The 17,709-nt window shown below is 42.1% G+C and overlaps 1 protein-coding gene across 3 annotated transcripts in view; it reads left to right on the top strand.

The window, feature by feature from the left end:
• Positions 1-17,709, top strand: part of BICDL1 (BICD family like cargo adaptor 1) — a 98,674-nt gene that overhangs the window by 56,700 nt on the left and 24,265 nt on the right. For 2 of the 3 annotated variants that reach the window (XR_010090877.1, XM_063454598.1), the window contains exons 4-5: positions 15,683-15,829; positions 16,853-17,032. Coding sequence is in view for 2 of the 3 variants with exons in the window: in XM_063454598.1 (XP_063310668.1) it covers positions 15,683-15,829; positions 16,853-17,032 (327 nt within the window). In the remaining variant the exon portion in view is untranslated. The remainder of the gene's footprint in view (positions 1-15,682; positions 15,830-16,852; positions 17,033-17,709) is intronic. The other variant, XM_063454599.1, reaches the window with a different exon arrangement.

The following is a 17,709-nucleotide window of genomic DNA, read 5'->3' as shown; positions in this document are numbered from 1 at the left end:
CAACAACGTCTGTACTGCATGTGGGACTCGTACATAAAGTTCTTGACCCAGAGTGAGTTTATCGGCTTCAGCTACTAGCAGGGCGGCTGCAGCTACGGCTCTTAGACAAGGTGGAAGTCCGCTGGCCACTGCATCCAGTTGCTTAGACATGTAGGCAACAGGTCTTTGCCATGATCCCAAGTACTGTGTCAATACTCCCACAGCCATTCTTCTTTGCTCATGTACATACAGGTAGAATGGTCGTGTGTGATCAGGTAGACCTAATGTTGGGGCACTCATCAAAGCCTTCTTCACATCTTCAAATGCCGTTTGCTGTTCTTGAGTCCATAAGAAGGGGTCGTGCTCTGTACCTTTGATAGCTGCATACAGAGGTTTTGCCAGTATCGCGTAGCTGGGAATCCATATCCTACAGAAGCCTGCTGCCCCCAAGAATTCTCGCACTTGTCTTCTATTCTTGGGTATCGGTATTTGGCACACAGCTTCTTTTCCCTCTGGCCCCATAATTCTTTGACCTTCAGAGATATGGAATCCCAGATATTTGACAGTTGGCAAACACAACTGAGCCTTCCTTCTAGACACCTTGTATCCTGCCTTCCAGAGAATGTGTAGTAGATTGTGCGTTGCTTGCTGACATATTTCCTTTGTAACTGCTGCTATCAACAAGTCATCTACATATTGTAACAATACACACTCTCCTGGGATGGACTCGAAATCCAATAAATCTTGACTTAGAGCTGAACCAAATAGGGTAGGTGAATTTTTAAACCCTTGGGGCAGTCTTGTCCAGGTCATTTGGCGTTTTGAGCCCGTTACAGCGTTTTCCCATTGGAAAGCGAAGATACATTGACTTTCTGCGGCAATTCGGAGGCAAAAGAAGGCATCTTTGAGGTCTAGGACTGTAAAGTAAGTAGCCCCGCCCGGAATTAAAGCAAGCAGGTTATATGGATTGGGCACAACTGGATGTATACTAACAACCGCATCATTGACTGCTCTCAAGTCCTGCACAGGTCGATACTCATCTGTACCGGGCTTTTGAACAGGCAGCAATGGGGTGTTCCAGGGGGAAGTACAGAATTTTAGGATACCATACCGTATGAACTTATCCAGATAAGATTAGATGTTCTTCTTAGCCTTCTGCGGGATGTGATATTGTCTTAGGCTCACTGGATAAACCCCAAGTTTTAGTTCGATTTTAATAGGTGGAATATTGCGGGCCAGTCCTGGTGGGTTGTTCTCTGCCCAAACTCCTGGTATGTTGAATAAGGACTCATCACTCCTAGGGTTTTGGCTAGTCAACGCTGTATAAAGTCGCCACTCTTCTTCCTTTGGTACGGATAATGTCATAATACCTGAAGGTCCATTAAACTTTAAGGATGTTGTTCCATTTGGTAGGAACGTAATCTGCGCTTGTAACTTAGATAGCATATCACGTCCCAGCAATTGGACTGGACATTCAGGCATATAAAGGAATTGATGTTTTACTACGTGGCCTCCCAATGTACAGAGTCGACTTTTAAGAACCGGTTTTGCAGCACTTCTTCCAGTTGCTCCTATTACAGTAATAGTTCTTCCAGATGGAGGAGCAACTAGGTCAGTCACCACCGAATGTTCAGCACCAGTGTCGATCATGAACGCACTCCTTTTTCCCCCTATTGATACATCGACCATAGGCTCCGCTCGACCAAGGGGGATGGAGCCCGGTCGGTATCAATAGTCCTCCATGACCATGTCAGCCAATCCTACAAAGTCCCTACCTTCTCTATCGCGGGACCTTTGCGCTGCTGGATAGTACCTATCTTCCCTTACACTTCCTCTGTTCCCATTACTCCCTCTATTACCATTGCTCCCTCCGGGGCCTCCTCTACCTCTCGCTCTGCCTCTAAAGTTTCCGTAACCTGCCCTGGGTAGGTCTCTCTCGTACTGCTCTCTTTGCGGACACTCGTTTCTCCAATGCCCTTCTTCCTTGCAATACGCGCACTCATTCCTACTCAAAGGCTCCCTATTCCATCTACTATCGCCTCTATCTGGGCCCGTCTATCTACGCCTGCGATCGCTACCGCTAGCATATCAGCCTTTTTACGCATCTTGCGCTCTTCCTCTTTCTTTGTCTCTGTTTCCCTGTTCATGTATACTTTATTTGCTACCTCCATTAGTTGGGTGATAGACATTCCTGCAAACCCTTCTAACTTTTGTAGCTTGCGCTTAATATCTCCGTAAGCTTGGCTGACAAAGGCGGAGTTTACCATTCGGGAATTATCAGCGTCTTCCGGATTAAAGGGGGTATACAAGCGGTATGCCTCCAATAATCGGTCATAAAAGACACTGGGCGCTTCATCACTTTTCTGAATCACCTCAACTGTCTTCGACATATTAATAGCTTTCTTCCCTCCGGCTTTCATTCCAGCAATTATAGCGTCTCTATAGGCTTTGAGTTGAACCATATCTGCGCCATTAACATTCCAATCGGGATCGGTATTAGGGTAATGTGTTGCGGCCCATGCTGCCGGATTGGCTTGATTTAAAGCACGGGCTCTATCCTCTAGCGCTTTAATGGCCGCTTGGTTAATCCTTGTCCTTTCCTCATTATTAAACAATGTCATTAATAACTGCTGGCAATCAGCCCATGTCGGATTATGTGTCTGAACTATCGAGGTGAACAGATCGGTCATAGCTTGTGGTTTTTCAGTGTACGAGGAATTGTGGGTCTTCCAATTCAAGAGATCGGTAGTCGTGAACGGGACATATACGAAGACTGGGTCAGCATGTGCCATTTGACCTGCGGCATCGAGATAGGCTGACCCAGGATTCAGACGAAGGGGCATCTGGTAATGTTTGAGTTGTTGGGTACCGGTCAGTTGTCTGGTTAGTATAGGGCTAGGTGAAGGGGCGTCAGTTATGGGTTCCAGTCGGGGGGAAATAAGGCATGAGGATGTGGGAGCTTGATTTTGGGAAAAGCTAGTAAATAGAATACTCCCAGCCGAGCTAGAAGAAGCTTGACCGGAAGTTTGAAGTGGCGCCAAATCAGGATATAGAACTTCCTGCACTCGCGTCACCTCTTCCTGTAGGGAAGTAAGGGGGCGGCAAAGGGATCTCGGACTCAGGGGGCGTGTCCAAAATGGGCCTAACCACAGTCCTAGTGGACAAACAAGTCCTGGCCACCATGAGGCGACATTGCTCCTCGTGGCATATCTGAATCCATTTTGGCGAGTCGTTTACGGCCTGTCTCCAACAATCAATATATGGAAACTGTCCGTAAAGTTCAGGCCTACCTGACACAGCCACGTGTACACGCTGTATCAGGGTTGGATCCAAACTACCACGTGGTGGCCATGCCGCAACCAAAATAGGCCACTCCCTAGTGCACAAAGTGACCAAACGTACAGGAGACATTTTAACCCCAAAATCACATGTTTTAAATCCCTTTTTAAAATGCTTTACCATACAACCTAAGGGATCCAAAATCGTTGACTCCGACGCGCCCATACTTATCAATGGAACGTCGTTGACAACGAATACTATGCACGCGTTCTGTTCAACAGTCACACCCCTTTCCTTCGGCAACAGCACCACGTGGTACGGTTACCAAGTGAAACGTACACAATAACACAATAAACACTCAGGGAATTCCCGTACACACACAGCTGTTACACCAGTCACTAAATAATCAATATTATGCCCTTTGGCGAAACTATACAGTCACCCACGCTATAATTCTCTATATATGAATTACCCGTCTATAACACACCCCAGTAACATCGTCTTTTACAAACAGCGGTTACAGTACGGTTAGCATAGGTCAAAGCACAATTTAAGGTCACAATACAATTATTAGTGGTTATGGTGTTAAACATGCAATAGACGACAATGATTAGTACTTATATACAGTGTCAGTAAATATACAGGGTTATGGTACCGTGCACTATGATACAGCAACACACTATTAACACTCTCGCTAGACGGCTGAGCTTGCGCTATCTAACAAGATATACACTTTACTAACAATCTTTAACACATATACAATCCCAACTAAACTATTGGCCAGTACCTTGAATGGACTACCTAAAACTATGTACACCCGTTTTGGTTAGCCACACTGCCCAAGCACCACATATAGCGAACTAGAGGGCGGAATTTACAACAGAACCCTCTTAGTCTATTTACTCTATCAAAAATCTAGTGGGTTCCAAATTTACACGCCTTCCCACTTAGCCAAGATAGGTTGAGATCTAGCGAACCGAATTTACACAGGCGCCGCTTAGTCTCCCGGTCCCTCCGACCTAGCGAACGTAATATACACCCTAGAACGCTAGTCTAGACAAGACACCGGTGTCCGGCTAGGGCTATTTACACAGGACCCCGCCTGACTCCAAACCAAATCAAACGGTCTTACTAAAGAGCGTTCGATTGAGCGGTGCGCCTTCGCTCCTTCCCTCCGACAGAGGGGGCAGATTCCATACACAGATTTAAACCCCTTTTGGGCCTACCGCACAATCGGTATACCCCTAGTGGGTCTGCCGTCTAAAACAGCAGTTGTCTTACCTCCTCGTTCCTGAACCTGAGTTCACACTCATCGACGGGGACACCCCAGCACTTCTTACGTAGAGGCCGATGATCTCCTGGACAACAGACCAGTGGCGCCGAGACGAAGGGAGGTCCACGCAGAAGTTCAGGGGTGCAGCCGTAGAGAACGTGGGCAAAGATAGACCGTCTCACGCCTCTGCCTCTCAGCTACCGTTGAACGATGAGCTTCCCGGCCAATGCACCAAATGATACCGGAGAAACTGACGGAAGCCAAGTACAGAGAGATGGACACAGGTTTCTTCAGGAAGGAAGAGATTCTTTATTGGATCACCGATCGGGACTCAGAGGGACTAATGTCACCAAAATACAGCAAGTTCTGAGCCCCGGACAATAGTGCAGGCTCCTTATATAGGCACATAACTCCTCCCATATTAAGCTCCACCCGCACATTCTCTTGACCAATCAATACAAATAAGAATTAACTTCCTGCTTGACCGCATGGCCTGTCCAGCACAATGGAGGAGGGGAATACTACATCCTGTATTCTTGCACATGCTCCGTACACTACTGATCGTATCTTGCCTCGTGTAACCAACTGATCGATACGTCAGCATATGCACGTACACATGCCACGTGGTAATCTCGGCCTACTAAATTTATTTTTACCGAGATTCCACCACAAACTGATTTTGTGACTATAGCCAAGTTGAAGATCAGTACGTTTTGTCGAAATATGTGCAATTCCATCTACAGTTCAATACTGTTCACTATTAATTCCATAATTCCAACCATGTCTTTCCCACAGAGGAGATGTGTGACTTTTTTTTCCCCAGCATCCTTTGGATGTGGGAGCCAACAAAAATACCATGCATCTCTGCAGGGTGCCAGAACTCACTGTTAGCGTTGCTTACAGGTTTTATGGGCGATCTTGTGGCCAGCCAGAGCACAGCTTTACCACTTCAGCTTGACTCCTTTTGACAGTATGCATAATAATGTACTAAATTCAAGTAATTTTTGTTTATTCTTATAACTATTGTGGTTGTAATTAGTGCTGACATTTCCCAGTTTAGAGATTTACCCTGACAGACAATTTGATACAAGGAGTTTTGAGAGTCCTGCTACAAACTTTTAGTCTAGTAGGAAATGGCACTGTTAAAACATAATGTACAGAGAATGGGGTATGAACAGCTAGTTCTTTTGATAACCAAAGAGAATAATTAAGAGTGGCACACAGCCAAAAAGGAAGCAGTGCTAGGTTCCAAGTGACCTTCATGTGATTGCTGCACTTAGGCAGGCTTGCTGACACCATTTAGATGCCAAATACTGCTGACTGAGTTGGAGAATTTTTCTAGTGTGGTTTAAAATTTGCTATTTTTTTTATTTTTCCACATTTCATTTCATTATTTTTCCACATTTCATTATTTTTATTTTTCCACAGTGCATTATTCTTATTTTAATTAATATTTTTGGTTTCCTCATATTACGGCAAACACTAACACAGTGCAGCCAAAAATAACTACTTCACAATCAATGTGCAAAACAGCACGAACAATAGACCTAGACAAAAACAAAGAAAGTGGAAATCAGAGTAAATTTTTGAGATAGATGTATTTTAATTAGTGAGTGCTGGTTGCGTGTTTTCATATTTTTTATTCAATGTATGTGATCACTTGTTGCACAGATACCATTGCAGAAAACTGTCACTTCTTACTCTAGGAATTAATGCATTACTATGAGAATTGTTTATCTTTCTGAAACCTTATATAAACACTTCTTACCCCTCAGCAGCTTGTTATTAATCCTGCTGACTGTATTTGCATGGTGCTCCTCTGCAACAGCTACATTTCACCCAGAGACCTTTACAGTGCTGGCTGTCTCGGTGGCTTTCTCTCCTGTGGTAGTAGATTCATTGTAAAATGAAATCAACTTTCAAAAGTTTCATGACGTTCAACCAGAAACTATTAAGTGCGCATAGGAAACACATTGAATTCAAGCTTGCCATGTCTCATGAGATATGTCACAAGAGGCCATTCCAGTGTGCAGAGTGCAATAAAACATTCTCTTATTATTTCCAGGAGGAATAATAGCCCTTCTTTCAATTGATGATTCACATTGTTGCCTCAGGGATATTAAACACAGATAACTGTTTCAATTTAAGCACTGACTCATGTTCATACGCCATACTGTAAAAACCATAAAGAATGCTTTACGCAATACAAATGTTAAAAAATGATTATATTGTTTTTCATCTTAGAATAGCTTCTTGTTGCATTACATTACTTTCATGCTAATCTGTTGGGTATATAGTTGTCTTTAACTGATACTTTGAAAATACCACAAATAGAACAGGCTAATTTTATTCACATGTCCTTTACTGATGTTTAGGGCCTTAACCATTGTATTAAAGGAACACTATAGGCACCAAACAACTTTAGCGTAATGAAGCAGTGGTGTATGGTGTATACATCATGCCCCTGTAGTCTCACTGCTCAATTCTCTACCATATAGGAGCTAAATTACTTTGTTTATGCAGCCCTAGCCACGCCTCTTTGCATGTGACTTACACAGCCTTCCTAAACATGTCCTGTAAAGATCTAATAGTTAAACTCCCTTTATTGCACAGTATGTTTCATTTAGAATTTCTTTTCTCCTGCTTTGTTAAAAGTCTACTAGAGCCCGCAAGAGCCTTACATGTGGTTAAAGTTTCTTTTATAGAGCAGGAGATACAAACTTCTAAAGTAAGTTTAGGATCTGATTGAAATTAAATCATTTTTGTCATGCAGGCTGTGTCAGTCACAGCCAGGGCAAGTGTGGCTAGTGCTGCATGGACAGAAACAAAAGTGAATTAACTCCTAAATGGCAGCAAGACATTTGGGTACATGGTCCATGCACCCAAACTGCTTCATTAAAGGGAATCTATAGTGTTAGGATCTCTAGTGACTTATCATTTAGACCGTTACTAGAGGCAGTCTTAGTACTGCAATATAAAAGTTGCAGTTTCTCAGAAACGTCAATATTTTACATTGCAGGACTAAGGTGGACAGGGACACTGCACAAGGCCACTTCAATGTGATAAAGTTGTCTGTATGCCTGTACTGTCAATTTAAGTTAAAGTTATTTTGATAATATTCATATAAACAAAGAGAAAAAACAACCAACTCCATTTTACACTAAAATACTGTTTTTTGCTGCCCATCTAGATATTTAAATGTATTCTGTGTTGTACGATGAATGAGTTAAAATCTGTTCTAACATGTACTTCATTATATCAGTATTTGTCAGATAAGATGACATTAGTCAACAAACCCTAGAAATAAAAAAATGAGGAGCTTTGTGATTTTACCAAATACAGTAGGTCAGTGAGAATTTGGATAACATAACATGAAAGAAACTAAAATGAATCCTTTTGAATATTTATCAATACCGTATATACTCGAGTATAAGCCGACCCGAATATAAGCCGAGGCCCCTAATTTTAACCCAAAAAACTGGGAAAACTTATTGACTCGAGTATAAGACTAGGGTGGGAAATGCAGCAGCTACTGGTAAATTTCTAACTAAAATTAGATCCTAAAAAAATTATATTAATTGAATATTTATTTACAGTGTGTGTATATAATGAATGCAGTGTGTGTGTATGAGAGCAGTGTGTGTATGAGAGCAGTGTGTGTGTATGAGAGCAGTGTGTGTGTATGAGAGCAGTGTGTGTGTATGAGAGCAGTGTGTGTGTATGAGAGCAGTGTGTGTGTATGAGAGCAGTGTGTGCGTATGAGAGCAGTGTGTGCGTATGAGAGCAGTGTGTGTGTATAAATGCAGTGTGTATGAGTGCAGTGTGTGTGTATGAGTGCAGTGTGTGTGTATAAGTGCAGTGTGTGTGTGTGTGTGTGTGATGCAGAGCATTGGTGGGGGTTGGGCATTTTTTTATTATTATTTAATTATTGTTCTTTTAATATTATTTTTTTTTATTTTATTATAATTTTTTTATTTTTTTTTTTCGTCCCCCCTCCCTGCTTGCTAGCTGGCCAGGGAGGGGGGCTCTCACTCCCTGGTGGTCCAGTGGATGGGCTGTAGGAGGGGGGCTGGCAGAGAGCTATTACTTACCTTCACAGCAGCTCCTGTCAGCTCCCTTCTCTGTCCTCCGGTCCGTGCAGCTCCCAGGTCAGCTCCCTCTGCAAGTCTCGCGGCCGCGCGGAGCGTTGCCATGGTAACCCGTGGCAACGCTCTGACCCCGCGGCTCTTGCGAGACTTGCAGAGGGAGCTGACCTGGGAGCTGCACGGACCGGAGGAGAGAGAAGGGAGCTGACAGGAGCTGCAGGAAAGGTAAGTTACAGCTTCCTGCCAGCCCCCGGTCCTTGTCTGTATTATGGCAATGTAAATTGCCATAATACAGACAATTGACTCGAGTATAAGACGAGTGGGGGTTTTTCAGCACAAAAAATGTGCTGAAAAGGCGGAGCCTGACCACCGAGGCAAGCAGTCGCAAGGCCTAACAGCTCCGCGTGTAAAACGGGAAAAAACGGTGGAAAACCCAGGCTGGGTACCCCCAAGTCACCACAAAGACGCAATATACCCCCTACAAGCGACATGGGGCGAAAAAACAAAAAAATGCCGACCGAGAAACACTCCCCGAGACTCACGATTGGCGATATGTGGGGACAGGTCTGCGGGGCAAGCGGGACCAACATGGCGGCGCTTCATGGCGGATGCTCCGATTTTTCGGATGACCTCTCTGGAGAGGAATATCTGCCGGCACCCAAGACGGGGAGACCAACACAGCCGACTACCCTGGACCCAGACACCGCTCCGGTGACAATAGCGGCTCTCACGCGGCTACTGGCAGACCACCACAAGGATCTGCATAACGACATCGCTGCATTGAGGGGAGACCTAAAGGGAATAACGACCCGCCTCAATACGCTGGAACATACAGCCCGAACCACTAACCAAGACTTCGGGGAACTCAGACAAACTGTCCAGGACATCCAGCGGCAACAGAGACTCCTCGAACACCGCATGGCGGAGCAGGAAGACGCTGGGCGGCGTGATAACGTGAAGATAAGAGGGATCCCGGACGGGACCTCCGAGGCAGACCTAGCCCAAGCTGTTGAACGCCTCCTGGCGAATATCTTACCACCAGCGCTGGCCAGCAAGATTGCCCCTGCCAACGTATTCCGGATCCCCAAACCGCCAAGGGCACCGACCGGGGCCACACGGGACGTCATACTTACCTTCCACACTCGACTAGACAAGACAACAGTCCAGAATGCCCTGAGGGGAAAGACGCCGTTCCATTTCGAAGGGATGACTTTAACCTTCTTCCCCGATCTTTCGAGAGGCACCCTAGCCTGGAGACGTTCCCTCCAGCCGCTGACCACGCTACTCCGGCAAAGAGACCTCAAGTACAGATGGCAAATGACCCACATACTCACCGTACACCAGGGGACGGACACTCATCAGATCCGAGAGCTGAGCGACGCAACACCGCTTTTACAGGCACTGGGCCTACCACCAGACATCCTCGCACAGACAGGACAAGGGAGTGACACGTTTCCTTCACACTCATGGGACCCGGCGAGATCCATCCCGTTTGTGCCGACAGGCCACACACCCGAACCCTACGTGGCACTCACTACCTGAACGGCACATAGGACGGTAATATGACGACCTCTGCAGGATATCCCAGCATACAAATACAATTACAAATAAACAAATGGACGATGGACAAATATATTTAATTTAACATGTACCACAATGTGCCTACAAATACGTAGGAGATCTATTAACCCCTGATTGCCGGACATTTCTCCTGTCATACCAATTTAACGGAGGTAGCTCTTACTATACACTGGCGCACAAAATAGCACTAATCCTCATTGACATCACAAGGTATACTAGGAGTTAATTGCCCCCAACCAAGAGTAGCCCTGCATGTCATCTCCTGGATGCTGGTTACGCATTTCAGCCGTGGCCTACCCACTCTGGCATCTAAAGTTTCCCGTACACTACTGACACAGATACTAGGCCCCCCGCCTAACCACGCTCCCATCACTAGACTACACCTGGGGACACTCACAGACACGACTTCGTCGGACAGTTGACAACCCAACACACTATTATTGTTCTCCCGGTAACCCCATCCCCAACCATCACTAGGGCTTTGGCACACCTTGAGGGGCCCCATGGCTTCAACTTTTGCCCCCCGCATACACAGGGGAACCCTTCTGCCTACTACATCACCACCCCGTGCTTCCCGGCAGACAATTCCTACTTAATTCCTACTTAATGATAGGGGGCACAACAGACCCCTAGGTAACCCCATGCACGCATTTCCACCTTCATGGACCGCTACCGCCTAGATGGGCTTGGACGGGCAGTGATGCCACAGCAACCCCCTGACTCGGACCATCATAAACCCCATCCCTCGCCACGACTCCGGGGCCAGACCCTGCTCGTTGACGTAAACCGCCCCCAGATACACCGATCGACTAAATGACCACGGACGACGCAACGAGGTAGCAGTGCAGATAAGTGATAGTGCTGACACTCCTATAGGACACAATGTTTTGACACATGAAAAGCTGCACCCAGATAAAGCCACCAGACGGTGCATCACCCTCCTGCTAAGCTTGGTTTAATCTGCCTTTACTACAGGCGAGGATGTCGCCGGCAGCCGGCAAACAACTAGTCACAACACTTATAATATCGAGAGGCACATACCCGTCTCACCCACTTCACCCCACTTCCCAAGCAAACCAACAGGCACCATACATTAATTGTACAACGTATACTGTTAAGCCTCAGATAGTAAAAGGATAACTGACTAGGCCTGCTGATTAACACTCTTCGTTCATGTCCTACCTAATTCCCCCCCCCTCTAGGTTAAAACTAGGCACACCCAACACGCTAGGACGCTGATTAGTTTGGACCAGCCGCTGTCTGTCATGTAACAGGTCATAGCCCATGTCTCCCTAAGCATCATACTTTTATCGTGCCTACCATGTACCGTACGCATTAGCACTACCTAAACCTGTTCCTATACACACGTTACAATTATAATTTACCTAAAATGCACAATCGGGTTAAAGTAACCAACATATCTTGCTTCGTAACTTGTTCTTATGCCTTTTGTTCTACCACTTATAACCTTTATAATTTTTCTAATCGTGTATTTACTGATGCTGATACTCGTATGCAGTATAACACTAGATGGTCTAACTACGTCTACATTTGTTAAAAAAAAAAAAATTTGTTTAAAAATGTGCTTCCGCCTCAATGCCACATACATTTGCACTTGTGTTAATGTTGGGATTATGTTTGCTGTTGTGGCAGCGTATGTCTTCTTGTTCAACCATGCACGACAAAAATAAAGAATTGAAAAAAAAAAAAAAAAAAATGTGCTGAAAAACTCGTCTTATACTCGAGTATATACGGTACCTAATGCATCTTTGTGACACTAAACTTCACTTAACACAGAAAAATGATATACTAGATATTATAATCACAAAAAAACTGTTTACAGGTTTGTTCTGTAAAGTTACATCTTATATACTTTGCCTATACTTCACAAATCAAAGTATATGAATGTGTTGATAGTATTTATTTATTAAATAATTTATAAAATATTTTACCAGGATCGGTACATTGAGATTTCTCTCGTTTTCAAGTATGTCCTGGGTCCACAAAACATTGCATTGTTACAAAAGGATGCAATATTACAAAAAATACAATATACAAACAATAAATTATATATATATATATATAGTAAGAAGTGTGAATGGCACTCACCCTTGCTGGTACTTTAGAGTTGAAGATTATGCCCTGGTGCACTTCCACGCTGATTGGATATAAAGTAAATAGAAAAAGGTAGCACTCTTGGGTCTTTGAAATAACAAACAAAAGTATTTATTCCATAAAAAGGTATACAATAAGTTGACCGACGTTTCGACCCATTCGGGTCTTCCTCAAGGTCCTTGAGGAAGACCCGAATGGGTTGAAACGTCGGTCAACTTATTGTATACCTTTTTATGGAATAAATACTTTTGTTTGTTATTTCAAAGACCCAAGAGTGCTACCTTTTTCTATTTACTTTATATATATATATATATATATATATATATATATACTTACACACATATATACATTTAACAATATATTCAGGCTGTGTACCGAGTTTATGTCACAGTAACGGGTACCTGGGACTTTTTCAGATAACCAACTACCTAATTGTTCTCCTGTATTAGAATAGTTTATTAATTCACCTACTTGAGTTATTCAAGGGGGGGGCGGGACTAGTTGTACCATTTCAAGATGCTCTATGTACATGGCGTGTTCTTTTGTGGTAACACCAAACACTTTTTCCGAACATCTAAGCAATAATTAGAGAGAATAGATAGTACACGTTCTCCAGAATTCCTGCTGTAAATGGCCCATACCATACACAATATTGTAAACATATGAAGCAATTTCACTAACTGTCCCTAAACTCCTATTCTGACCATGCGCTTGTTCTCATGTACATCTATAGTGACTATACAGATCTACACTGTAGACATTATATAAGCCTAAATAGATAATGTTCCTCAGTCACTGCAACCCCGACTTCCTCTCTTCACCCATTCAACCCCGTTTTTCCTCTTTCTTTCTTGCCGTATATGGAGCAGCAGATTGTAGAAGTAAGTACCGCTGCCTACATGGGCCTGGAGTGCATGAACAGCTCTAAAGTGTTATTTGCTTATTGCTGTACTTTTATTGTCTGCATGAATTATTGTGAACCTTACATACTGTGGCCTGTGAAATTAAAGTAATATTTCTATATTTTTTTGTGCTGGTTAAGTTGCTTTCAGTGGGGAAAGGAATGTGAGTCATAGACAATTTACTATGTAGCAATAATGAAGGAACAGAATGTAATTGTAGAGAATTTCCGATGCAGCTCACATGTGAATATATCAAAATATTGATAGGGTCTAAAATATGAGGCACTAGTGTCATAGAACTTGATAAGTGACCACATTTAAAGTCATGATCCACTATTTTGTATAAACAAATGTTCACATTTAACTTAGTCACTGACTGATATGCTGACCTCGTTCATGGTGTGTGCAAGTACATCATTTCACAACCGGTACAGGTTACATGATGCATATCTCATAAAAACAGTTGGTAACATTTTCAGGAGGTAAGGTAATGAATTCAGGGTTGAGGTAATAAAAAAGTATTTTGGATTTTTTGTCAATACCTTCAGTGCAGAAACTTTTAGTCCTCTTCAGTCCAAGAAAGGTGTGTTTTTGCCCAGTGCCTTTTATTTCCAGTTGTTTCCAAGAACAATGATATTTCCTTTAATGAGTGATTATGGAAAAGGTGTATTAGAAACACGGGATCAATCTTGTTAATTTTGTTGACTTTTGCATTGATGTGTTTATTCCTGCACTTCAATTTGCCATTCATCCTGATATTCTGTCAGGTCTGGAGGGAGGTTTGGTGCACTGAATTGCCCTTGCTAAATGTAATGGACCCTTTAATTGTTGAAGTTGTTATGTTATGTATAAACTATTTCTAGTTCTGTTCAAGTATGGTTAGCCGGTGATCAAGCTTCGTTCCTTAGCCCATAATAAGGATTCCAAATGATGCATAAAAACTACAAAACCCTAACGTGTTTCATCACATCAAACTTGCAAACAATTATATTGGCTGTCCAGTTTTTCATCGATTTGGCACTAGTATAGATGAAAGTCACTATATTTACTAACAACTCTATTGAAATAAGAAAAGGGGAAATAATACATCAACTGTTAAAAAATAATTTCTCCAAGTGGCGCAGGAATGTCCATAAAATGGGAACCAAAATTAATTTGGGATTTGACAAAGAATTTAGCCCCAAGAAACTTAAATACTTAATACAAATATCACATGATAAAAGAGAGAATAGATAGGAAATTAAAACAAGCAGAACAAGAAACCTTTAAAATCTCTTCCTTTACTTTGTTCTTGAGCAGAGGTTTCTGGGCACCACTAAACAAGTTTTTCTCAGTCAGGGCTCTCAACCTCCACCATGGATGCTCAATCCCGTCTTCTTTCTCATAAACAAATAAAGAAATCCAGGCAAGGAGGGGGGAGTTTCACTTTACTTTTACCATAAAATAAAATAACCTTTAGATATAACGCCATTGACTAGCATTGCCAAATAATAATTGTAAAAAATAATAATGCTCATAAATCCTCATCTTCTGGCCATGTAAATAGACATCGTCTAATAAAATGCATCTTCGAAATGAAAAAAGATTCAATAGGTCTTCCCAGCCTGGAGCTATAAAAGCATTAACCCCTGTGAAGCATTAAGGATTTAATTCATCTTACACAATGGGATATATTAAATCAGGGTTCACACTTCCATTATAAGCACACATTCCAAAGGAAAGAGATTGGAACAGGGTTGTAACCAAAGTCTGCCTATTTGGTAATATTAATTTTATTGCGAATAGGGGGCTCTTTGGGCTGGAACTCTGCAGTTAATAAGGGTTCTTAACCAATTAAATTAGATGGAATGCTTATAGTGCCTAGAATGTGACTTTAAGGGGTGTGCGGTACCTCATTTTCCTATTAATTGAATATGCCTAAAATTTATTTTAGATTTCTAGATTGTCTGACTCGTCTCCTTGGTGATGCTAACTTTGCTATCTGTTCTATGGACAATAATGACCCTCCGAGTCAGACACATAGAGTTTAAGTTATTTTGAAGCCCAACAGTGAATGACTTTTTTTTTTAAGCAACATTGTGCATGCATCGAGATTTAGCTACATTATGTGCAAATAGTACATGGTATGGCATCTTGCAGGAGTTAGAAATGTATCAAGAGTAACTGTGCATGTTTGAGATCAAGGTAAAGAGTTAACTCAGAGATGTAGCTCACTGGCCTGCTTTATCTCCTGGCATTCCTTAGGCACTCCCACACAGCTGGCTTGTTTCTGGTCCTTGATTTCAGGGCAGATCACATTCTTTTTAATTTTTTTCTACCTCCCCCACTTTTGTAGAAATCTCACAGATTCCATGCACCTTAGTCTCCACTATTTTGTGCTGAATAGATAAATATATTTTTCTTTCTGGAGAATCATTCAACGTCTATTCCCTTCTCTCTTTACCTGTTCTTTTTTTTGTGGCTTCCAGATCAAAATGCTTTCAGATCGGAAACAAGAGTTGGAGGAGCAACTGGGCACCATTATGGAAGAGAACGAGCAGCTCCAGGGACTCGTGGATGAACTACACGATCGAGAGTTAATTTTAAGTCAACAAAGTTGTGCCAAGGAGCGTCAGGTAGTCAAATTCCAGTAACAGTAATTCCAGTTTTAATGAGAAAGGACTGGAACAACATGCTGGGAGGGGCCAGTATTCTCTCAAAGTAAATAGTGCCACAATTGTCTTTAATACACCTGTTCTTTGATCAATCAGGAAATTTCTTAACAAGTCAGAAAATTTATATATCCCTGCCTAAGCAGCAGTGAGTATATAAAATGTAAGCAATTAATTAACTCACCCGTGATCAAGCTGGGATGTTCAAAAGTCCAACCATAATAGGGGATCTCAATATAGTAACAGATAAGACCTTTGTGAAATATATATGGTACCAAATTTGTTGTATTTATAAAAGCAAAATATAGGACACGAGGTTGGTTTACTCTGATTACTGAAGTTTTAGATATTTTTTTTTTTTATGTTTTGGCTGAAAATCACCAGCCTGCCCCTGGCAGTAAAACTTTTTGTAGGTTTTTGTTTGTGTTCTTTCTTTGTGTGGTTTATAATCACAATGTTTTCTCAGCATTTGTTAAAAACAATTGCCCACTCTTCCCTTCACAGTTGTGCTTAATGAGTGAATATTTTTATGTATGGGCCAAATAATCAAGTTAGGAATAACAGTGAAGAATTGTATATAAGTGAACATTTATTTGTAAGTTAAATGATTAGTGAATAAACCAGCCAAGTTTTATTATTTAATTTCAGTACTTGGTGATTTTTATTTATTTATTTTGCATTTTGCTTTAATGGCGAGAATACAGATAACATGATATTACTACTTGAATCCTGGTGAAGATGGGTGGTTTTATAATTTTCCTTTTATAATTCCTTTGCCCCATGTTTTGGTTGTTGAAAGCAAACACAGGCAGGCACTGGCTTTGGACTGCATCCTCTGTCATGTTTATTGAGAGGGTGAAGGTTGTAGCCTATAGAATCTGGAATGCAAGAGGTTGTCAGTTTCTGATTTAGGGTAATGATATAGCACTTGTCTCATTTCATGTAAATATTAAATGATGGAATGCTTTGTTTCTGCTACACCTGCAGCTGGGAGAGAGCCAACTGGAATTAGAAGAACTTAGACTTTCTTATCGGCAGCTGCAGTTGAAAATGGAGGAACTCAAAGAAGAGAAGAGTCTCCAGCATCTAAACAGCACAAACACTTCTCTCCTATCTGAAATTGAGCAGAGTATAGAGGCCGAAGAACAGGAACAAGAAAGAGAGCAGGTAGATCCTGTTTATAATATATAAGTAATGTGTTGTGCATATTGGGTAAAATGAATGGCTCATGAGGATCTTCTATTTTTGGTTTCATTACAACTAAAATGTAGCAAGAATTAATGGAATTTATAGAACACAGATTGTCTCTTGCCAGTAGCATTTAAATCTTGTAGCATTCTCAAGGGTCTGAATGGAACAAGCAGGCATATTGATTTTTATTAGACTGCAAATTAAAGGGGATATATAAGCTTGAGTGCCTCCATAGCAAGTAAAAAAACATTGCTGCTGAACACCCTGTGTAAAAGGAAGTTTTCCATTCCTACTACAACCGGATTGCCCAGTCACCTTCTTTATTGTCTGCAATTTAAATGGATGCTCTAAGAAGCATAGCCACTACAGCATCCTGCAGTGTTTATGCTGCTAAATGTATATGCTGCTAAAAGTATCTGGGTACAGTCCCCAGGCAAAGCTGTCTAGGAACAGATTGCCATAAACAAAGACTCTTCCATTTGCCCTGAAACCATGCCCTCTTAAGACTCTTTAGTAATGAAGACTTAACATGGATGGTAGTGATTGGCTAAGAGTACTGGTGTGGGTTAACCTGGTGCTAAAGCTCTACTTTAAATAGATCGAAAAGTTAGCACATTTTCTAGTGCAAATATTAGTGACCCTAAAATGAAGTA

This window comes from Pelobates fuscus, chromosome 5 (genome assembly GCF_036172605.1).
Source record: "Pelobates fuscus isolate aPelFus1 chromosome 5, aPelFus1.pri, whole genome shotgun sequence".
Classification (NCBI taxonomy): domain Eukaryota; kingdom Metazoa; phylum Chordata; class Amphibia; order Anura; family Pelobatidae; genus Pelobates; species Pelobates fuscus.
Note: the sequence above shows the minus strand (reverse complement) of the source record. Positions and strands in the feature narration are given on the sequence as shown.